General features: G+C 41.4%; 1 protein-coding gene across 5 annotated transcripts in view; it reads right to left on the bottom strand.

The window, feature by feature from the left end:
• UMAD1 (UBAP1-MVB12-associated (UMA) domain containing 1) overlaps positions 1 to 25172 on the bottom strand; it is a 172593-nt gene that overhangs the window by 109649 nt on the left and 37772 nt on the right. For 3 of the 5 annotated variants that reach the window (XM_030550644.1, XM_030550645.1, XM_030550643.1), the window contains exon 2: positions 9067 to 9253. The exons of 1 other annotated variant lie outside the window; for it this stretch is intronic. In XM_030550644.1, coding sequence (XP_030406504.1) covers positions 9067 to 9253 — 187 coding nt within the window. Of the gene's footprint in view, positions 1 to 7614; positions 8387 to 9066; positions 9254 to 25172 lie in introns of those variants that run through there. One more of the 5 variants, XM_030550646.1, reaches the window with a different exon arrangement.

Genomic DNA, 25172 nt, shown 5'->3' with positions numbered 1-25172 from the left:
TAAGTCTGAATGGGAGAACCCTGTATTGGAAATTTCAAGGTCCCGCCTAGAACTTCAGGAAGCTTCTGTGATTCGGGTGCATGTCAATATGGAACTAGGCATCTTGCATATTGAGAACCGTAAACCACATGCCTTTTTCGAGGGAGGGAATGATTGCCGCAAGCAAGACTATAAGGAACCTTGGTTTGCAAACTGAAAGGTTGAGGCACTGGAGATCCAAGATAAGTCTCCATCCTTCTTTCTTCAGTACTAGGAAGAAGTTTGAATAGAACCCTGTGCCTTGAAAGGGTATAGGGACTGGCTCCATGGCTCCTCTCCAAAAGGGTGACTCTAGGTGGAGAATCTTGCAATGGAGCACTCCCATGACATGTGGATTGTGGCAGAGGGAGGCATCACCAAAAGCTCTAAGGCACAGCTGCTTTGGGTAATATCTAAGACCCACTTGTCCACTGTTATAGCTCTTCATGCTGGCAGAAAGAGTTTGAGGTGGCCACCAAAGGGGGTAGCCAGTAAGGGCACTGGTGTATGGAGTGGGTGACAGCTCTTTCGTGATACTCATACCATTTGCACAATGATTGGGTGTGTTGCGTGGATGACTAAGTTGATGCAGACAGATGATGGGTCTTGTGTACCAGGGGTTCTCACAACAAATTTTTGGGTGACCTCAGAGGGCAGCCACCAACTCTTGCTCTGAAATTTTTCCTAAAATACTTAATTAACTTTAGAAAAAAAACAAATATGCGCATATACACATGTCCAAATCCTCAATTGTGTTCTCCACCTCCCTGGGGAAACCTGAGGAGTGTAACCAGGATTCCCTATTCATAACAATTCCTGTTGCCTGCAAATGCGAGGTTGTCTCTACTGAATGCACTGCAGCTAGAAGCATGGACCTGGCAAGCGGTGTGACTTGCTGTAAAACTGCCTGGAACTGGTTGCAATCTTGAAGGGGTAACTGCTGGTGAACTCAGCCATCCGTCCATAGCTGGTAAAGTCAAAACTTGGCCATCAAGGCTAAGTAGTTGAAGATATGGAACTGGAGTCCAGCCAAGGAGAAGACCTTTCTGTCCAAGAGTTCCAGTCTCTTGCCCTCCCTATCTGTAAGGGTGGTGCACAGGTGTTGTTGCTTGGACTGCTCTGATGCCCTCTGGATGATTAGCGAGTTGGATAGAGGATGAGAGAATAGAAACCATATGGTTGAGGTATGCTATAAATGCATGCCAGTTGAAAGATGGCATTGTTGATTGGTAGTGCCAACCTCTCTGGTACTGATGTGTGTAGGATGTCAAGTAGCTGGTGCTGACACTTCTGTACCTCTTCAAATGGGATCTCAAGAGTGTTGGCTATTCTCCACAGCAGCTCCTGGAATTGGTGATAGTCATCTGGGGGAGAAGAAGGGGCTGATGAGATGTCCACATCTGGGAAAAAATGATGGGAACCCCTCCGGATCAATAGGAGATGGGCTGATTGGTGAATCATCATCAATCATCATCATCATCATCTAATGCTATGTCTGAGCATCTATCTGATGAGGATTGTGGATGGTGACGTGGAGGACGCTTCCTGAACCAAGCAGGACCATTCCAGAAGTGACTACTGTGCCCATGAGCTCCAGGATGACCAACCTGGTTGATCCTGCTGTTGTTGAGCATATGTCCAGGGGGCTGGGTACCAGCTCTGCAGGTAAGGCAAGGTGGGGAACTGCCACAGTGCACTCAGAACCGTGCAGCAGTTGTGCTTCCGGAATGGGAGCAGTGGGCTGTGTCAAACAGCCATGTCATCCAAATCGGAGGAGTCAGAATCTTCCATGAATGTTGAAGCTACTGGAACAGGGGGTGGCAGGAACATAGGAGACCCTGGTGGAGCCGAAGTAGGGAGAGTACCAGGATCCGTGTTCAGTAACAATGGATCTGGTGATTGGTGTGGTCTTTTCTCACTCTTGTGGGCCTTGGAACATGTAATTCCTTCGTGGCTGGAACTTGTGGATGGTGCCAAGTCCTTCTTGGACTTGGAGGAAGACTTACTGCCATGCTTATGCATATGCTTCCTTGGCCCATGGCTAGGCTCTGGCACGGGGTCCTTAGCATTAGTACTGGCGGAACCTGATAGAGGCTCTGTGGTAGGATGAGAGCTCTTCACTTGCTCAGGCTAATGTACTGGGGTGGCGGGGTCCCCCGGGCAAGATCTGATGCCAGTCACTATGAGGTGCTTCTTGAGATGGAGAGCACGGTTTTCTCATGTATGGGCAGGGAGGAGAGGTAGATACTGCACCTAGACATGATGTGGAATTCCCCCAAGCAGTACAAACAGTGCTGGTGGTCGTCACTAATGGAAAACAAGCAAGGGCAGGAAGCACAGATTTTGAACACCAGCATTTTGGCATGATTCAGTACCCAGGCCCAAGTACTGGTGGGGGAATGTTTGGAAGGAAAAAAAATCGCTGAAGTGGAATCCCAAGCCCTTAATCCTATAAAAACAACTTGAAACTAGTAAATTTAGAATAAAAAGCAATACAATCTTAACTATCAACAATAATAAAAATGGGTTTTCTAAAAGATCTGGAAAATGAGTCACCAAGGACAAGAGGATAGTAGAAGCTCTGACTCAAACCATGTGGAGGTGAGAAGGAACTGGAGACACCTATGGCCCGGACCGCCCTTTATCACCTCGGACAAAACCGCAAGCCAAGGCAGGGACACGTGCAGACCATCCAACAGTACTACTTTCAAAAGTTCCGGCTCCAGGCTCATGGCACATAACTCTCAGTGGAAGGCAATAGGGATCATCACTCAAAGAAGACTCTTAATTCATCAGCAGAAAAATCTATACATATGTATATATCTATAATCTAGATTTTGATTTAAAGACTCATCTGATTCAAATTCTGTCTCTCTGTAATCAATGTCAATTTTTATATAGGAAGAAGTGTTCTTTTGGAGGTTGGACACTTTTGATTTGAAGGGAAGGAAAAGGTTAAAAATATGACTCTAATATCGTAATACCTTTCTTTTCCTCATATCTTTCCCCTCCCGGGAAATTTTGAGTACAAGTGTAGAATCATCATGAGGATGTAAATTAAAAAAGCTCTCTGTAGCTTTAAGCATTGCACAGTATTAGGAAATAGCCTTTTCAGATTTTTTTTCATTTGATAAGTTTCCAATTAATCCAAATATGAGATTCAGGCACTAGAGCAATACCAGTAAGAAAAAAAGTCAGGTGACATTCCTTAAAGGCTCAGAAAGAAAGCTTATAAAGAGCATTTAAAATGAGGTCAAGATTCACAAAATAAGTTCTTCATGAAATAACTGTATCAATGAAAGCACTTCATATTTTGCTGACTTGCTTCAGACACAGGGAAGAAATTAATACTGAAAATTGGTAAAGCTCAATATACTTACTGGAACACCAAAATGTAGCACATACAATAGTCAGTTGTGGGGTCTGAAGAAATTTTATCTCTGATATCACAAGGACATAAAATACTTTTCCTGAAATCTCATCTATTTCAGATTGATATGGATTTGTTAACAAAGTACAAGGCAAAACATGCTGAAGTCTAGATGCTAAGTCAGAAATAAGCAAAGCTGGCAGAAAGTATTTCAACAAGATAAAATGTCTTTGGATTCAACTTCCACTGAGATAAAATACCCAGGCTGTCAACTGGATACTCTGATGAGCTTTCATATGAAGTAAATCCCGATGGCATACCTAACCACTGTAAAGCATTCATTGTTTAAGAAGGAAAATTTCTGCTTTTCAGGATCCCATCCATTGCTCATCGATGCTATATTTCAAAATGGTCTCATTTTGATTTCTTTTTTTAAAAAGGGTCCAGAATTAAAATTTATTGTTAAACATGGTTATTTAAAGCATAAGGAAGACTTTTTCTCAATAATCTGCGCTTTGCGTTTTACCTCTAATTTGAATGCATATAATGCTGGCATCTGTTATTTGACAAAGTCTAGCAGTCTCACAAATTCAAATGTCAGAATGTAATTTTCCATTATAAAAATCCCTTATCTTTACAAAAATATTTCTATGTTGGACCAATTGAGAGAGGACCATAGTTTCATGAGGTGATAGTTTGTCTTAACACTACTGAAGCTAACACAATTAGACTGAAATAATGACAAATACAGTAAAAGAAGTTCTGCGACAAGAGATGCTGATACTGTGTAATTGTTATCTAAATTACTACCCCCATCGCCTGGTTTGTTATTTTCACCAGTATATTCAGTGTTGTATGATTGAAGCCCTAAGTGTACAGCCTAAAGCAATAATCAGTTGGAGACTCAGAAGAGAGGCAGCAGTGGAGGAACAGAAAGATGGGGCCCAGTTCAGGTTTTTATTGTGAGCCCACTGCCCCCAAACATTAGTGAGTATAACACTTATACAAAAGCATGCCAATTCAACTGTTCAACACTTAATATTTAATTTTCAGAATGTTCACATGTGAAACAGTATATGACAACATATAACATTAAAGTTTTCTACTTTTCTATTTAAATCACCTTTTGCATGCGTTTTGTTCTTCCAGTCTTAAAACAAAAACATAAAAACAAAAACAAAAACAACAACAACAAAAAGGTACCTCAGATGCAGGAAGCCTGCCAATCATCTTCTGGGGAGCCATGTAAACTGGGGACATTCACACCTTTCTCCCATTTCTCTCCATGTGGGAATCAAACTTAACTAATGAGCTCCCCAGACATTTAGGGCATATAGGGGGTCCAAATGATCAGACTATGTTTGCCTATCAAGTCAAAGAGTTGTAAATCAACCACCTACAGTTGTCCAAGTGCAGGCCTAAGGCAGCTTCCATAGTATGCCTTCACATTGCCTTCAGCACAGATTGATGCACTGATGCATAGCTGTTACTTGCAATTCTGTACATTCTTTCGCCATATTTCTCTGAGTCTTGATTTAGGAGAGAAAGAGGTGTGGTCCCTTTTAATATGCTGTTGCCATGGCATCCAGAGCACATAATTTTGGCAGCTCTGCTGTCCTTATTCATCTGTGCCTCCTCAGTATACCTCCCTGGTGTTGTACTGCATGCTAAACTAATACACCTCTACCCCGATAGAACGCAACCCAATATAACACAAATTCAGATACAATGCAGTAAAGCAATGCTCGGAGGGGAGAAGAACACAACTGTACACTCCGGCGGATCAAAGCAAGTTCAATATAATGTGGTTTCACCTATAACGTGGTAAGATTTTTTGGCTCCCAAGGACAATGTTATATCGGGGTAGAGGTGTATGTACAGGCTGCTGAAAGAGAATGGTTATTTATCATTAACTGGAGTGGTTAGAAAATAGACTCTGCATATTCATGCTTCTCAACACTTTCTCCATTACTTCGGAGTCTTTAGTTAAAACTTCCCAAACCAGTTAAAGGCTCAGAAAGGCATGTTGAGCTACTCCCCTTTCATATCTTCAGAACTCTCCATGAGTGGATGGAGAGAAAGGGTGAAAGGCCCTCAATGGGCACTACTCACCAGAACATCAGGCCACCTGAAGAGCCACAAAACCAGATCTGGAAAAAACAGTATTTTTTTGCAGCGCAATATACAAGTATGTTTGTAAACTTATATATATGGAATCTTGCACAAGACATGTTCACAGCACTGGAAAAAGCCAAGCATGCCAGTAGTCACTCAACACTTTCATAACAACAAAAATGAGTTTGAGGATAAGAGTTGGCGTAATAAGAGAATAAAACTAATTTTAGTCCATAGAATCACTCTAACTGGCTGCAGGTTTCCTCTTAACTAATAAAAGATCTATTCAGTGAACCATCTACGTGTAAGTACTCTAAATCCAATGCAAGTTATGTAAACACCCACACCCTATTTCAAGGTCACCAAACTTCACATTAAAGGACAGCAAATTCTGCCAATGTAAATGAGATTGTAATATCAATTTTTTAAATTCCAGAAACACAACATTTGACAAAGTAGAGAATATACCATATATAGCACTACTAGAGTCCATTTAGGATATTTTTAATTGGGGACTTTCTCCTACTAATGATGGGGATCAAAAAAAAAGGAATCAACCTTCAGAAAGGTCCTACTCCATCACTTCTCATTAATCAATTGGCTTTTCCTAAAGGCAGTACTACTCGTCTTTGATGAGAGGCACTTTTCTTAGCTGAACAAGTCCTCTCTTGTGGTTGTTAGTTATCTACTTCTCAGATTACCGTCTTCTCTTCTCAGTTTTCCCCTCATCTGTCTCTCACTTTCTCTACACTATGGCCAGTTTCTAGTACACCCTCTCTCCCAATGAGACTACTACTTCCCATTCTGAAGTTTCATTAGTACTTTATGTCTCTCACTGTTACTCATCTAATAGCAGTAGAGTTACTGAGCTCTCCTAGTGTAACTCTTGAAATACAAGCACTGCATGGTATCTCCCTCTCATTTCACATTATACAAGGTCCCCCGCCCAGAGTTGCATGGCTTTTACTTTTATTTCTACAGGTTATTTATTTCTGCAAGTTGTGTGTTATGCAGTCATTCCTAAGTGGCTAACCTCTGGAGTTAAATATACTAGGTCACTCTCTGTGTTGTTCATAAATTATCCTTCTTCCCTTCACACATGAAGAAGAATGTCCACTCATATGACAATGTATATACATCACCACACTCAATTAGACAAAATGTATTCAACTTAATATTCAAGTACTCAAGTCACAAAGGTCCTTTTTTTTGGTATTGGAGGTCAATCATTTTATACTGTGTGTATATATAAACATTGGAGTGGATTTTCAAAATCACCTAGATATTTAAAACTTAGGTGTTTTTGAAAATCCCACCCTTTATTTTTTTAATCATCTAAAAAACTGACATTTTCCTTTAACAGCTCTACAGCATTTAAAAGCTGATTTCTGATATAGAAATAGATTGTACTGAGAAGTAACTAAGAGGTAGAGAAGTACCTTTAAACATGCTTTGCTGAAATAGATTAGGAGAGTTTGATAACAGAAAAAAAAATCCATTTTGTTTATGTTCAGGGGATTCTGTATTACTTTTCTCAAACTCAAAAACCACACAACTAAGAACAGGAGCACTGCACATGTGCACACAATGTAATTTAGCTATTTCATTTAATAATTTCCTGAATTATTACAAAAGATCTGGTAAAGAGATGTTCCTATTATTCTTCTGCTCATTAAGATGGGGGGTGGTAGGGAAGGGAGCAGGGAGTTACACATTTAAGAACTGCATGCAAAGTACAGATAATGCACAACAAAATTACATCAGTTCTAAGAACCAGACTATATACTCTGCTGCAGCAGATCTAAAATATAAAACAGCTATCTACCTTTTGTAACTGCTATTCTTCGAGATGTGTGTTGCTCATATCCATTCCATTCTAGATGTGTACATTCCCACATGCACAGTTGTTGGAGACTTTTGCTTTAATGGTAACCGTAGGGTTGACTGTGGTGCCCCCTGGAGTGCCGCACTCATCTGTCGGTATAGCAGGCACTGTTGGCCCTATGCCCTCTCAGTTCCTTCTTGCCGGCAACTCCAACAGAGGGTAGTGGAATGGACATGAGCAACACATCTCAAAGAACAACTGTTACAAAAGGTAGGTAACCGTTTTTTCTTTGAGTGCTTGCTCATGTCAATTCCATTCTAGGTGACTCACAAGCAGTATCCCAGGAGGTTGGCTCGAATTCACAGACATGCGCTTTGTAACACTGTTCTACCGAAGGCAGTATTGTCTCGGGCTTGCTGGGTAAGCACATAGTGAGACGGGAATGTATGGATGGACAACCAGGTGGCAGTCTTGCATATATCAGGAATTGGCACATGGGTCAGGAAGGCTGCCACCAAGGCTTGCACTCTAGTTGAGTGGGCAGTGGAAGCACCTTTGCCTGATCATAGCAGAAAGGGATGCAGGCGGTGATGAAAGTCTCTGGGTGGACAATGGATGACCTTTGATCCAATCTGCTACTGTGATGATCTGCGTTGACCTGTGAAATGATTTGGTCCTTTCTATGTAGAAGGCTAGGGCTCTCCTGACGTCCAGAGAGTGCAACCTATGTTCCTCCTCAGACTTATGATGTTCTGGGAAGAATATGTCCTGTCTCGTGTGAAATTATAAAACCACCTTGGGCTGGAAAGCCGGATGCGGCTGCAGCTGGACCTTGTCCATGAAGAACACTGTATAGGGCAGCTCCAGTGGAAGTGCCCTAATCTCAGAGACCCTTCGGGTAGAAGTTATTTCCACCAAGAACACCACCTTCCAGGACAGCAGAAGAAGGGAACAGGACACCAAGGGCTTGAAGAGGGCTTTCATGAGCCGTGCGAGCACCAGATTCAGGTCCCATGGAGGGACTGGGTCCCGAACTTGGGGGCAGAGCCACTCCAGACCTTTTAAAGAACCAGATCATCACGTTATGAGCGAAGATCAATCTGCCCTGGAATGGAGGGTGAAACGTTGATACAGTGGCCAAGTGGACCCTAACTGATGAAATGAACAAGCTCTGGAGCTTGAGATGCATAAGGTAGTCTAGGATCAACTACAGCGAGGCCTGTTCAGGTCTAACCTCTTGGGCTGAGGCCCAGCACACAAATCATTTTCATTTGGCCAGGTAGGTCGCTCCAGTGGCTTTCTATTACCAGTAGGACATGCTGGACTCAGGCCAAGCATTCTTGCTCCTCAGTAGTTAACCATGGAGCAACCAAGCTATGAGGTGCAGCTCTGCCAGATTCGGATGCAGGAGCCTGCCATGATTCTGCAACAGGCGATCCAGCCAGAAGGACAGCTGCATTGGAGTCATCACCAACAGGTCCATCAGCATGCCTAACCAGTGCTGGTGAGGTCAAGCCGAGACTATCAGGATAACCCTAGCCCTGTCCTGCTTGAACTTCATGAGGACTCTGTGAAGCAATAGCACCAGCGGGAAAGCATACATCCAAGCCCCTAACTATGGAAGTAGGAAAGTGTCCAACAAGGAGCCCCTCCTGACCCCCCCCCCCAAAATGAGTAGAAAAGGTGATATTTCCTGTTTTGATGAGTCCCAAAAACGTCCACCCGGGGAAACACCCACCTTCAGAAGATCTCGACCACCTCGGGGTGGAGTGACCATTTGTGGCAAGACAAGAAGACTCTGCAAGTGATTTTCCAATACGTTCCTGATTCCAGGGAGGTGCGTTGCCAAGAGACGAATGGCATGCTGCACACGCAACTCCCAGTGCCAGAGGGTTCCTGGCAGAGGGCTGACGACCTGGCTCCACCTTGTTTGTTGATATAAAAAACAAACAAACCAAACATCGAGCAGTCATAGGCACCGGCTTCCTCCTGCTCAACCCCCCCACTCTGCCCCCACCCACCCTGTCCCGCCTCTTCCCGCGCCACCCTTTCTCCCAAGTTTCCCCCCTCCTCTTCCTACCCAGTTTCACCCCCTTCCCAGAGAGTGCGTCCCATCCCCACTCCTCCCCCTTCCTCCCAGAGCCTCCAAAACAGCTGATTGCAGTGATCAGGAGGCACTGGAAGGGATGGGGAGGAGTTGATTGGCGGGGCCACCAGCAGGCACTAGTGGGGCAGGAGGAGAGGAGCTGGTTGCCAGCGAGTGCTAAGCACCCGCTGATTTTTTCCATGGGTGCTCCAGCCCATGGAGTCAGCGCCTATGGTAGCAGTGCTGTCCATCAGGACTTGAGCCACTTTGCCTTGTAAGTGGGACCAAAAATCCTGACAGGCCAGATGAACTGCTGAGCTCTCCGAGATTTCTGTGGAGCCAGTGGTCAACCCCCAACTAACGGTCTTGGGTACTGAGCTTGCCCAGGTGGGCTCCTCAGCCCAGGTCCAAGGCACCAGACACCAGAGTTCACGACAGGGACGAAGCTGTGAAAGGGACTCCCTACAACACCGATGTGGGGTCCAACCACCATGCCAGTAATGACCGCATGTGGTCCAGCACCTTGACTACTAGTTCTAGATTGTGCCTGTTGGGGATGTAGACTGATGCCATCCACGCCTGCAGCGCAGAAGCGAAGCCGGGCATGCCAGGCTACGCAAGCAAAGGCAGCCATGTGGCCTAGCAACCTTAGGCAAGTGAGGGCGGTGGTAAGCAGGTGACCCCTTACATGGGAGATTACGTTCGGCATGGCTGGGTAACTAAACCCATCTTCAAAAAAAAAATTCATTCTGGAACGAATATTTGTTGCTGTTTGCTGGCATTGCATTGTGCACTCTGTGTGTTCTTCACTCTCCCTGTTTGTCCGTCCTGTCTACTTAGATGGTAAGTGCTTAAGTGAAGGGACGGTGTACTACTCTACATTTGTACAGTGTCAAGAACAATGGGACTCCCTCCATTCTTGGCTGGTCATTAGGCAGTACTGCAACAAAAACTTTACTAATAATTAAAGGAGGGAACCACTCTCTTGTGGCATTCTGGAAACTGGTATTTTAATAGATCAAGTAGAAGTGTGAGTGGTATAGGAAAGAACTACAACATAGCCTAAACAAACCAAAAAAAAAAAAAAAGCCCAACATCTTCTTCAAATAGTCTTCCCACCTAACAGTTTTTCATAATTTTTAACTAATGATGCATTGTTTCTAACACACTGTTGCACTTTAAAATGGTGTCATATTAAAAAGAAAAATCAACCGGAAAACAAACATTAGAACAGAGGTTCTGAAACTTCATTGCACCATGATCCCCTTCTGACAACACAAATTACTACACGACCCCATGAGGAGGGACTGAAGCCCGAGTCCACCCGAGTCCTCTAACCTGAGACCCGCCACCCAGGGCTGAAGCCCCAGATTGTGCGGCTTGGGCTTCAGCCCTGGGCCCCAGCAAGTCTAAGCCAGCCCTGGCAACCCCATTAAAATGGGGTCCCAACCCACAGTTTGAGAATCACTGCATTAGAAGATTCAAAATCAGAAGGAAAAACAAAAAACCAAAACAGATAAACATATTTCTGCCCCCACGCCTCTCCGATACTACCTCTAAAACAATGATATACAAGACATGGATATCCCCTCATTGGGCTTGACCCGTTCCCATTCAACTAGTTAACTTTAAGGTGCAAGATCAGGTCCATTGTAGATGCAGGAAGATAATGCAGCACTATGGATATACACCTCTACCCTGATATAACATGACCCGATATAACACGAATTCGGATATAACATGGTAAAGCAGAGGGGAGCCCCAGGTCCTTTAAAGCCCCGCCCAAGCCCCACTGCTTTACTGCATTATATCTGAATTTGTGTGGAGCCCTGGGCCTTTTAAATCCCCACCCAAGTCCAGCTGCTGGAGCCGTACCATACCGTATCCGCTATAACGCAGTCTCACCTATATAGCAGTGAGATTTTTTGGCTCCCGAGGACTGCGTTATATCGGGATAGAGATGTGTATGTATATATCCAAAAGATCTTTAGGCAAGGTGTCTAGATTAGTAAGAACTACAAGTGCAAAGCCACCCAAGCACAGGCCATTTGTGTTGGCAACACTACTTTTGACACTAGATAGTTTCTCTTGTTTGTCTCATGTGTTTCTGATTCTTTCTCCAGGGAAGTAAAAGGCTTTTATCCTTGTTGCTATATTTCACTGTAGCTCTGGTAACTGCTTTACAAGGTTGTAACCATTCGCACGAGAGTTTGACTAGCTTACTTGAGTATTTCAATTTGACTCTAGCAAAGAGTACACAGATGTGAACCGAAAATTATCTAAAATTTCAGTGATGGAGGGAATATGCATGAAAATGTATGCCTTTAAAAAATCCTATGGAAAATATTACAGCCACCAAACTTAGAAGAAAGGAAGGTGAAACTGTTCAGTGTCTCCCTGCTTACTAACTATGAAATGGCACAACTGGGTTAGTGTGGAACAGAGATATAGGTTGTTCCATGAATATCCAAGACGAGAATTTCATTCTCTACATTGTGTGCCATGACGTGCATATTTGGCTATTCCTTTTTAAGCTCCAGGATTGTCCCTTACAACTGATACTTGTTTTTTAACGAATTATTAGGATTAAAGTTTAAACATTGATTTTTACATCAGACACTTACATCCACAAAACTTCAACTTTTGTGAGAAGGGAAGGTTATTCCTTCTTCGAAGAGTTTCCAGAAATATGTGAATCCTGGAACAAACATTCATAGAGCATCCAAACTACCATGAACTCAACTTTACAAATCAGTTAACTCAAGTTAAAAACCTCTAGCATACATATATCCTAAGAGATTGTTTCATCACACAGATGGAAAATCTCCCCCATTTTCTTTTGAAATGAACAGTCTCATATTTAAAAAAAAAATTAGAAATTTTCAAACTACTTTTTTCCTATATATTCAAATATGTATAACATACTCATCTAACCTCATACCAGCCACATAGAGCACTGGCCAAAACTGATTTAATGCATTGTTAATAAAACAAGTACTTCACTAAAACATGAGATGTATTTGTAAATGACTCGGGTCAGTTGCAAAGCAATACAAACCAACAGTCACCTCTACAGTTGTGTAGGTTTTTAATTCATGAATTATACTCCATGAATTGCTTCAGTTTTGTGATTCTTTGTATAGTCTTCACATTGTAGTTGACAGACGATGTTCCTTTGTTAACTACTTTTCCATTTCCCGTTTTGAGAAATTAATTGACTGTTACCATTCAGGTCTTAACAAATGGCATTTCTACTGTCCTTTGCTAATTATGCTGTGCCTGTGTTTTACATAACATTTCACACTACATTTATTTTTCCACTTTGTATTTTAGGGCAGCTTATTTGTAAGAATGTGCATCTGTGCTCATATTATCTTAACCTAACAGAGCAGATATGATTGTGTTGTTTCCAAGCCAATTATTCACATACATTTAACAAGCATACATGCAGTATTGCGTGTTGGTATGAAGCATGAAAAATTAAACTGGGCTGACACTTAAATATGCACAACTTTCTAACTTGTTTTAAAGTGCAAAAATAGGTATTTTAATGCACATTGCATTTGGGGCCCATTAGTGACATAATTGGGACTAATGCCCATGGGATGATATTTTAATTCACAATATTACTTCAACTAGTTTGGTTAAAAACAAGTTCAACATGATAGGGAGAACAAGTACCAAAATTGTGTTACACAAAATGGTCATTCAATATCATGGCGTAGGGGTGCAAAAAAAAAAAAATCATTTACAGTTATTAATTTTTCCTGTATATATATTCAAGTATCCAACTTCAATGTATTTAACAAAAACATAAGTCTGGAGTCTATTAAATCTACTTATCTTATTCTCCGTTAATCTTTATATTCATTGTACATTTCTTGTTTTATTAAAAATATGGGGCTGGAGACGAGGTATCTGGAATTGCCGAGACTAGGAAATAAGTTCCGACAAAGAAGTGAGAAGAAAGAGGGATCCAGGCTTGTTTCCAGGGTAAAACGCCAGAAAGAGCAGGGAGGAAAGACTGTAACTTGAAGAGGAATACATGTATCTGGGAGAAGAGAATATTAGTTGTCCTATGATAGGAAAAAAGATTATTATTAGGACCTTGTGAAGGGTAGAAGTGAGAAAAAGAAGAAGCAGAATTTAGACTTGATCAGGGAATTGTTTAAGGCACGCAATGGAAACTGGAGGTGGGCATATTCAGATTCCAAAGGGTATGTCTACACAGCACCTGGGAAGGTGCATCACAGTATAGGTAGGTTGATGTGGTAACTTTGCTCAAGCTAGCACTCTAAAAATAGCAGTCTGAGCACAGCAGCATAGTCAGTGGCTCAGGATGACCACCTGAGCATGTATTCAGGAGTCAGGGAGGTTTGTATTTGGGTGGGTAGTCCAAGCTGCAACTTATGCTGCTGTGACCACACTGCTCTTTTTAGCATGCTAGCTCAAGCTAAACTAGTGCAGGTCTGTCTACCCGTGCTGGAAGGAACATTCCCAACTGCTATATAGACATACCCAAAGGAATAACCATGGGTGAGACACGCTCCTAGATTGCTGAAAGATGGACTGGAGTTTTGTTTTATATTGTTGTTTCACCTGGGTGAGGAAAGGGGAGGAAGGAAGAAGCTCTGACTAGTGTCCTGTGTGGGAAATACAAAAGGATTTGTTAACTACAGAAAGGCAAATGAGTACATAATGGAAGTGTAGACACAAATAATATGAAACTGATTTAAGCCATTTTACTAACACCACACATACGCTACATTAAACAAAAGCATGAAAACAAAGTGGGACTCCCCCTGCTAATGGACCAGAAAACTAGGAGATGGTTCTGAAGTACAAACTTCCAAGCCGGATAAAGATAATAAAGGAGGTAGAGGTGGCCTGATGATTACATAAGTGGCATACAGTTAAGGATGCTACTGCAACTCCATCCAACAGTGTTCCTTTGAGAGGTAGAGGGAAGACATAGCGTAGGGTAATGCATGAGCATGATTACGTCAGCATGCTAGCAAACATGAACATTCAAAGTACAAGCTAGAGTACCTCCATTTTTATACATGTTCAGTTAGAAAAAGAAACTTTGAACTAAATATTGCACAAAGACTATCTGCTCTGAAAATATTTTTAAAAATTCAAAGATTTTTTTACCACCTTACATACAAGGGCATCACAAAAAAAAAACAACAAACAACAACAACAACAACAACCTAGAAGTAGGGGAGACTATGTACCAGCACGGAAACTGAGGCACAGCAACGTGCTGACACTGGAAAGGTAAGAAACTTTTTTTGACACAGAGAACCTCTGAACATGAATTAGAGTCTCTGCTGTAATGTGTATGGAGAAAAGGCAGCATTAACATTGTGCATTTGAGCCTCAAGTTTTGCATTTCTAAATCTAGTCCTCTGTTCTATAACAGGAACCAGTTGACAAAGGCCAAGAAATGCCTAGCAATGATATGAGTAACCTGTGCACTAAAAATTAACAGACACCCATCAGCCAAAGTTCAACTAGCGTCTGATAGTACAGTCTAAACACACTTTCCCACAGATATACTTGAAGTGTTAAGTTACAGAAATCCTTAAGGTAGCATAACTTTGCACTCCCTATTTGTACCTATTTGCTAAACTGGTTTGGGTTTTGTGTGCATTTGTTTTCTGCAATTTAAACCTAAGATTTTAGTCATTTAATCTGACACTGACAGACTGCTTTAATGCCTTAAATTACTTTTAAATCCCAGAAAAGATTATCTAAAAATCTCCACAATACAGGAACACAAGGGAAGATGGCTAGGTGCAAGAAGCAGCAGGATAAATGCCACCTAAAAAGTGTGTGTGTGGGGGGGGGGACCACAAAATGCCTTTTTGCTCCTATTTATTGTATTTAAAAAAAAAAAAACCAAAATGTGTCAGAGGTTTTTAGGCCAAGAGAAGCAGCTTTTCATGAGCTCAAAAGGTACTGCTCCCCCTTTGTCCCTTATGTGATGAATGCTAAAATGGCTCTCTCCTTCTCTCTCTCTTTCAAGAGTCAGGAAGGCTTCATCCCCTGTCATGATTGTTAAGTGGTCTTCTCCTCGCTCCCTCATTTACCTTGATAGCTGGGTTTACCTTATATGTAAATGTATTTTTCAGCTGTCCTCTGAGGTATGACCTGGCTCCATTTACACTGCAAATACAGGAAAACAGGCACAACGTTCCTTTGTTTAGGACAAATTGCGTTTATGCACTGTTTGCAAGATACCCTTTAAGAACATATTTCAGCATATCTATAATCTATAATTCTTCACCACCCTTACAAAAACATGTAATATTAATGACTAATGTGTTACTAGTTTGCATATGATACCTTACACGATCCCTTTGAGATACAGATTATGACAAAGTGTATTGGGGCAATCAGTGTGACAGGCCTGATGTGAGTTATGGTATTGGGGGCCCGTATCCGAAATGTTACAGAGGCATTGTCGAGGATTATCCGGCCTTCTGACTACTACCCCATGCTACTCATCCATGTGGGCACAAATGATACTTTGAGGTGTGACGCTGAGCGGATCAAGAGTGACTAGAGGGCTCTGGGAGTACGGGTGAAGGGATTTGGAGCACAGGTGGTATTCTCTTCGATTCTTCCTGTCAAAAGGTAGGGGTCCGGGCAGAGACAGATGCATCATGGAGGTGAATGCCTGGCTGTGAAGATGGTGTCGCCAGGAGGGCTTTGGCTTCCTCGACCACGGGATGCTATTCGAGGAAGGACTGCTAGGCAGAGATGGCGTTCACCTTTCAAGGAGGGAAAAGACCCTGTTTGCACACAGACTGGCTAACCTAGTGAGGAGGGCTTTAAACTAGGTTCAATGGGGACAGGTGAGCAAAGCCTACAGGTAAGTGGAGAACATGAAGACCTGGGAGATGGGTCGGAAACAAGAGGGAGCGTGGTCTATAATGGCAGAGAGAAAGGAGGGTCAGGGCAAAACTGGGAGGCAAGATCAAACCAGTATCTTAAATGCCTATATACAAATGCGAGAAGTATGGGTAATAAGCAGGAAGAACTGGAAGTGCTAATAAATAAATACAACTATGACATCGTTGGCATCACTGAAATTTGGTGGGATAAGACATGATTGGAATGTTGGTGTGGATGGGTATAGTTTGCTCAGGAAGGATAGACGGGAAAAAGGGAGGTGGTGTTGCCTTATATATTAAAAATGTACACACTTGGACTGAGGTGGAGATGGACATAGGAGACGGAAGTGTTGAGAGTCTGAGTTAGGATAAAAGGGGTAAAAAACAAGGGTGATGTCGTGCTAGGAGCCTACTACAGGCCACCTAACCAGGTGGAAGAGACTTTTTTTTTTTAAAAACAACTAATAAAATCATCCAAAGCCCAAGATTTGGTGGTGATGGGGGACTTCAACTATCCAGATATATGTTGGGAAAATAACACCGCGGGGCACAGACTGTCCAATAAGTTCCTGGACTGCATTGCAGACAGACTTTTTTTTTCAGAAGGTTGAAAAAAAGCTACTGGGGGGGGAAGCTGTTCTAGACCTGATTTTAACGAACAGGGAGGAACTCGTTGAGAATTTGAAAGTAGAAGGAAGCTTGGGTGAAAGTGATCATGAAATCATAGAGTTTGCAATTCTAAGGAAGGGTAGAAGGGAGTACAGCAAAATAGAGACAATGGATTTCAGGAAGATGGATTTTGGTAAGCTAAGAGAGCTGATAGGTAAGGTCCCATGGGAATCAAGACTGAGGGGAAAAACAATTGAAGAGAGTTGGCAGTTTTTCAAAAGGACACTATTAAGGGCCCAAAAGCAAGCTATTCCGATGGGTAGGAAAGATAGAAAATGTGGCAAAAGACCACCTTGGCTTAACCACAAGATCTTGCATGACCTACAAAATAAAAATGGAGTCTCATAAAAAATGGAAACTAGGTCAGATTACAAAGGATGAATATAGGCAAACAACACAGGAATGCAGGGGCAAGATTAGAAAGGCAAAGGCACAAAATGAGGTCAAACTAGCTATGGGAATAAAAGGGAAACAAGATGACTTTTTATCAATACATTAGAAGCAAGAGGAAGACCAAGGACAGGGTAGGCCCACTGCTCAGTGAGGAGGGAGAAACAGTAACAGGAAACTTGGAAATGGCAGAGATGCTTAATGACTTCGTTTCGGTCTTCACAGAGAAGTCTCAAGGAATGTCTAGCGTAGTGAATGCTTATGGGAAGGGGGCAGGTTTAGAAGATAAAATAAAAAAAGAGCAAGTTAAAAATCTCTTAGAAAAGTTAGATGCCTGCAAGTCACCAGGGCCTGATGAAATGCATTCTAGAATACTCAAGGAGTTAATAGAGGAGGTATCTGAGCATCTAGCTATTATCTTTGGAAAGTCACGGGAGACAGGAGAGATTCCAGAAGACTGGAAAAGGGCAAATATAGTGCCCATCTATAGAAAGGGAAATAAAAACAACCCAGGAAACTACAGACCAGTTAGTTTAACTTCTGCGCCAGGGAAGATAATGGAGCAGGTAATCGAAGAAATCATCTGCAAACACTTGGAAGGTGGTAAGGTGATAGGGAATAGCCAGCATGGATTTGTAAAGAACAAATCGTGTCAAACCAATCTGATAGCTTTCTCTGATAGGATAACGAGTCTTGTGGATAAGGGAGAAGCGGTGGATGTGGCATACCTAGACTTTAGTAAGCCATTTGATACGGTCTTGCATGATAATCCTTATCAATAAATTAGGCAAATACAATTTAGATGGGGCTACTATAAGGTGGGTGCATAACTGGCTGGATAACCATACTCAGAGAGTAGTTATTAATGGCTCCCAATCCTGCTGGAAAGGTATAACAAGTGGGGTTCTGCAGGGGTCTGTTTTGGGACTGGCTCTGTTCAATATCTTCATCAACGACTTAGATGTTGGCATAGAAAGTATGCTTATTAAGTTTGCGGACGATACCAAACTGGGAGGGATTGCAACTGCTTTGGAGGACAGGGTCAAAATTCAAAATGATCTGGACAAATTGGAGAAATGGTCTGAGGTAAACCAGAGGAAGTTCAATAAACACAAATGCAAAGTGCTCCACTTAGGAAGGAACAATCAATCAGTTTCACATGTACAGAATAGGAAGAGACTGTCTAGGAAGGAGTATGGCAGAAAGAGATCTAGGGGTCATAGTGGACCACAAGCTAAATATGAGTCAACAGTGTGATACTGTTGCAAAAAAAGCAAACTTGATTCTGGGATGCATTAACAGGTGTGTTGTAAACAAGACACGAGAAGTCATTCTTCCGCTCTACTCTGCGCTGGTTAGGCCTCAACTGGAGTATTGTGTCCAGTTCTGGGCATCGCATTTCAAGAAAGATGTGGAGAAATTGGAGAGGGTCCAGAGAAGAGCAACATGAATGATTAAAGTTCTTGAGAACATGACCTATGAAGGAAGGCTGAAAGATTTGGGTTTATTTAGTTTGGAAAAGAGAAGACTGAGAGGGGACATGATAGCAGTTTTCAGGGATCTAAAAGGGTGTCATCAGGAGGAGGGAGAAAACTTGTTCACCTTAGCCTCCAATGATAGAACAAGAAGCAATGGGCTTAAACTGCAGCAAGGGAGATTTAGGTTGGACATTAGGAAAAAGTTCCTAACTGTCAGGGTAGTTAAACACTGGAATAAATTGCTTAGAGAGGTTGTGGAATCTCCATCTCTGGAGATATTTAAGAGTAGGTTAGATAAATGTCTATCAGGGATGGTCTAGACAGTATTTGGTCCTGCCATGAGGGCAGGGGACTGGACTCGATGACCTCTCGAGGTCCCTTCCAGTCCTAGAGTCTATGAATCTATGAATTGTGTAGCGTGCCCTGTCTCACACCAACAACGGGGCCCTGACTTGGCTGGCCTCTAGGCACTATCACTATATAAATGTTAAACAATAATAATAGCAAGCATAGCAGTGACTACCATGAGCAATCCTGCTGAAGTGAAGGTTGACAAACAGTTTTTGTTACACACAGGGGTTGAGGGTGAAGAGGAGGGGAAGAGGAATGCAATTATTGTAATAAAAGATTTTGCAACACATTTTCTGAATCCTATTTGCTACCTTTACAACACTGCCATTCAGGCAATTGTCCTTCTTAGAGCTCTAATATAACAATGTCCATAGAAAGAAATAAATATCAGGTTGTTACTTTTCACCTCCATTTCTCTCTAAGGGACTGTTTCCACCATAGACCAGGTCCTCTGTTACAAGACACAAAATCCCTGAACAGGTGTTTTACTTCAGTAAGGATTTCAGGACTGGGCTTTCAAAGTAATCCAATGTCAATGCTTCTATTGACTACCCAGAAGGAGTACTCATGTTAGGTGTAATCACTCCTACACCATGCCCCATACTATTGCATTAAACTGTAATTTATTTGGTCTACTCCTGGGAGTAATTGAATATGCCATCAATTCTGTGGACAGTGAGTGCCATAATTGAAATTATAAAGACAAATGATTATGAACTGAGCATAGGTTTACAAAATTTTGACACAAAATAAAACATCAAGATTTATTGTTTGACCTATACCATGCAAGGACATTGCATATACAGTTAAGTTTCTGAACAATGCAAGCTAGTTAAAAGATTTCTTAAAGAATGCATCTTTCACATATAGTGTTTTATATTTCTTAATGAGCTAACAATTTTTTCAGGTTTTTCAAAAACAAAAAGGAAAAAAATCACAATAATTTATTATTAGAGAGAAGCTGGATAAGGTAGCATCTTCTATTGGACCAACTTTGGTTGGTGAGAGACAAGCTTTCGAGCTTACACAGAGCTCTTCTTCAGGTCTAGATTTGTGTGTAATGGCCAGAGAGTTACAGATAGTGAGACGACAGGGAACAATGTTTTGTTTCTTGCATTTGCTCAGGAAGTAGATGTTGCAGTTAAGTTTTGCTTCCTTTTTCTTTATGTTGTGGAGTTTCCATTTCAGATGGCAAAGTTTGAGATTGTCCATTGTTATATGCAGTATTGTTGTAGCTCTGTTGGTCCCAGTTTATTAGAGAGACCAGGCGGGTGAAGTAATATCTGAAGAGCTCTTCTTCAGGTCTAGGCTCTGTGTAAGCTCAAAAGCTTGTCTCTCTCACGAGCAGAAATTGGTACAATAAAAGATATTACCTTATCCATCTTGTCTCTGTAATATCCTAGGACCAACATGACTACAACAACTACGCATAGAATAACTGATTATGGTGTTTGGATAAACACCATTCGATATATAGAAATGGTGATGATGCCAGGAAAATAAAACTGCCTGAAATTATTTTGAATTGGCACGTGGATGTTCCCCCTTGAAAGATTTATGAACAGAGCTTTGTGAAATCTGGCATTTGAATACAAGCCTGGACTGAAGCCCAAAGATTTATATTGATTCATTAAAGTAGCACATTACATATGTCACCTCAAAAGAAAAAAATTGAGGAATGATAATTTTCATGCTATCCAGTGCTGTAGACTCACAAATATTAAAGATAAAAGTCCATATAAATTAGCACATCTCACAATTGTTATCACTACCATAATCAAATCAAAATTAACCCGGCAGAATATTAATCAATTAAAAAAAAAAAAAGAATGGCCTGCAACATAAACACACACCAGCTCTCATCACATTTCCCAAAAAGTCCCGTTTACACTGCAACATAAATAATACATTAAAAAACTAAAATGAACATATGAGTTACATCCTTAGTCAAAGAAAGCATCTTTCCTGGCATTTAAGGAACATTTACATTAATTTATTTGTTTTCTTTTTCATTTGTTTTCTAATCTACTGCAATTATGCATTTACTTGTAAGATTTAAATTCTTGCTCAGTTTTCTTTACTGTGTGCTTTTATTTAAAAGTATAAGTTAATGTGCAAGTTAATAGTGAAGAATGGTAAAAATGTGTATTTTAAACAGGTGTGCACAGCTCTTACAGATGACTAGGTGGTTTAGGAATTAATTCTGAGTCAGAGAGCTAAAATTATATTGTATTAGAGAAGAAGCCCTGCTAAAGTGAAGATTGAGAGTCACTTACTCTTTAAAACTGCTCTAACAACCACATGCTGACTTGGATTGTCTTGAAATATGCTGTGCCTCATGGGAGCACAGGGTAGGTATTAGTGGTCCAAATCTGGGCTCATTTGAGCCAGGAGTTTCCAAGAAGCAAAAAGCATTTTACAAAGTCACTTGGCTCTTCTGATTTGTATACACCTGGCGCTCAAACTATGGCTCTGATCCTCCCAAAACCTCTTTGAGGTGCTTAGTTCTTATATTCATTGGTGCATGCACCCATTGCCCCTTTGAGGGAGTGGCATTACATGGCAGAAGTTATTCATGATTATGTTTAGAACTCCACAGGAGCGTTAGCCAAAGAGAGAATGAAATATGAATGGGCAGTAAGACCATTAAGGCCATTAACACTCTGTATTTCCTAGTTTTCGGAGGTTTGAGCATTGCTGAATTTGACATTCTAGAACAGTGGTTATCAAAAACTTTTGTACTGGTGACCTCTTTCACATAGCAAGCCTTTGAGTGCGACTCCCCTTAAAAATATTTAAAAAAGTGTTTTCAATTTATAACACCATTATAAATGCTGGAGGTAAAGCAGGGTTTGGGATGGTGGCTGACAGCTCACAACCGACCCATCATGTAATAACCTCGCGACCCCGAGGGGTCCCAAACCCCAGTTTGAGAACCCCTGTTCTAGAAGGACCCTGAGACACCACGGGACACCCTTAACTCTGCATTAATGAAGTTTGGGTGCATTTAATTATGATTAAAAAACAGTTTAATTTTATAACAAATTTGCAAATAATTCAACACTAAAGTTATTTAAACATCTATTGTAAAAAAAAACCTGCACATAAGATATTGCTAATCATTCACATTCTAAACCACCTTAATCTACCATATGAGTCAAGGAATTCGACTAGATGACTCAAGAGGACTTTTCAGCCCTCTTATTATTTTATGAAGGAATCAAAACTCTCTCCAGATTCACCACCTCTCTATTAGTCATTTGCTCAAAATGGGATATTTTTTAAATCTAACAACAAAGGGGAAGATCTTGCCCTACTTGGTGCATGGACAAATCCTTGCACCTGTTCAGAACCCCAATGAAAACAATCTGCTCCACATGAGTACAGGGACCCATCTGTGCACTGTTTACTGTAGGATACCGATTTAAGTTTCCTCTCTAGTTTTATTTCAGTAGAACCAGCAGGCAAAAGTCAGATCAGCAAACTAGATCACATTAGTGTTACAGTACAGTGGCTCAGTAAAGCTATCAAGTCCATGAAACCAGTGCTGCCATTATACATGCAAAACATAACTCAAACTTCGTTTCCCTTCCCCCATATATGCATGCTATTTTGCAAGTGTGTATTTATTAACAGTAATTCTTAAAATTGCTACTACTAAATGTACAGAAATAGTAAGCATCAGTTCCAGTTTATAGTAAAACAGGCATCCAATCCCTCAAATACAGTATCTGCCTATTCTTGTAGGAGAACACTTCAACCTCCCTGGCCACACTATAGCAGACCTTAAGGCGGCCATCCTGCAGCAAAAAAACTTCAGGACCAGACTTCAAAGAGAAACTGCTGAGCTTCAGTTCATCTGTAAATTTGACACCATCAGCTCAGGATTAAACAAAGACTGTGAATGGCTTGCCAATTACGAAACCAGTTTCTCCTCCCTTGGTTTTCACACCTCAACTGCTAGAACAGGGCCTCATCCTCCCTGATTGAACTACCTCATTATCTCTAGCCTGCTTCTTGCCTGCATATATATACACCTGCCCCTGGAAATTTCCACTACATGCATCTGACGAAGTGGGTATTCACCCACAAAAAGCTCATGCTCCAAAACGTCTGTTAGTGTATAAGCTGCCACAGGATTCTTTGCTGCTTTTACAGATCCAGACTAACACAGCTACCCCTCTGATACTTGCATATTCTTGAACATTTAAATATTCCAGTAGTGATTATCTGAGTAGTCTTAATTTCTGCTTTCAAGGACATCTTAATCTTCGCCATTTCTGTTAAAATGTAGATTTTATTGACCTTTTATGGATGTACACAGGAGAACATTAAAAGAATAAGTGAATTAGAGATTTTTTTTAAATAACCTTAATTCTGTTTTACAAATAAGATCCATTATACAAATAAAACATCAGCTAGTACCCCTCATCTCCTTGCAAGTGTAACTCACTATTATTTTTATTACTGCTGAAGCACGACAGTAAGCTGGCAGAGTCTATACTATACCATTCACAATGAAGTTAGTTTTCGCACTCCACGTGATAACGCAAATACTAACGAAGATTATATTCGTAACCTCCACTTAGGGTGACCAGATACCAAGTGTCAAAAATTGATACGGACCTGTAGGGTAATGTTCTTATGTAATAAGGGCCTCTATAAGAAAAAGCCCCAAATATCAGGACTGTCCCTATAAAACTGGGACAACTAGTCATCCTACCTCTATTTCAGTTTATCTACAAACTGAAGCAGACTTCAAAGGAAGCAATACAAACATACCTTTATCCAACACGTTAAGGTTATGCAAAAACAGCAAAAATGACAGCATGAAAAAGAAACAAAAGGGTCTAAGGCTCTTATCTCTCTCAGGTACCAAATTCATGCACAGGCATATGTAACAGTGTTTTAGTAACTGTAGAAAAACTCCAATCCAACAATGACTGGACTAGTCATCTTAAGTCTTGTTAAAAAACCTGCATGCTTGTTTTTATACTACTTACACACACATGTACGTTAGGGCATCTTAACACATTCCACTGTAAGACCCTGTTTTCACTTGTTCACAAAGCTTAGCCAAATTTCAACTGTTGACGCTGAAATTTTCCATGCCAGGTGTCTGCCTCAGCATGAGGGTGGGGGTTTTTTTGGTTGTTTTTTTATTTGAAAGTTTAAGTAAACATTTCAGCTGCTTCATAAAATGAGGTCTAGAGAGATGCAGTTTTGCACACCTTAAAAAATACTTACAAAAAGTTCACTGATGAGCTATAATGCCTCCATGTGCTGAAGCAGGGACTTGAAATTAGGTAAAGGTGTTCTCTTACCATCAGGGAGGTGCCTTTTGTCATTCCCATGAAAACCTGCCCAAATTTGGCCAGGTTATAAATTTATGAAAAATCTCAGTTTGTATATGCTCAGTAGAAATTTGTTAGAGGCTGGCAGCATTACTCTAAAGATTCAATTTGCACTGAGCATACTCTATCCTCACAGATCTTATCACTGACCAGACTGCACATACACCATTCTCACTGACCAACTGAGTATTCTCTATCCCAATATTGCAAGGCTCGGGCAAGACTTTTCCCACAATTTCTCCTCCTGACTGCCAGTGGAACCAAGCACTGTCACCGAGACCAGGGAGACTGTCTCTCCTGTACTCTCCATTAACCCCCTGCTAACACCCAGGCAACAGGGAAGATAAAGAGGAAGCTGCTTGACTGGAACAAAAAGGGGAAAGGATCTATAGCTACATGAGAACATTCCTCTCCAAAACCTCAAACTGAACCCAGAATTTATGAATCCCAACATTCTTCTACAGCAGGGGTGGGCAAAGGACCAGAAGGAGCGGGGTCTGAGACTTGCCCCGCTCCAGCACTCCAGCCAGGGAGCTGGGTCTGGGGCCACTCTGTGCAGCTACCAGAAGCAGCGGCATGTCCCCCCTCCAGATCCTACGCATGGGGCAGCCGGG

This window comes from Gopherus evgoodei, chromosome 2 (genome assembly GCF_007399415.2).
Source record: "Gopherus evgoodei ecotype Sinaloan lineage chromosome 2, rGopEvg1_v1.p, whole genome shotgun sequence".
Taxonomy (NCBI): domain Eukaryota; kingdom Metazoa; phylum Chordata; order Testudines; family Testudinidae; genus Gopherus; species Gopherus evgoodei.
The sequence above is the reverse complement of the archived record's forward strand: the minus strand, read 5'-3'. Positions and strand labels throughout refer to the sequence as shown.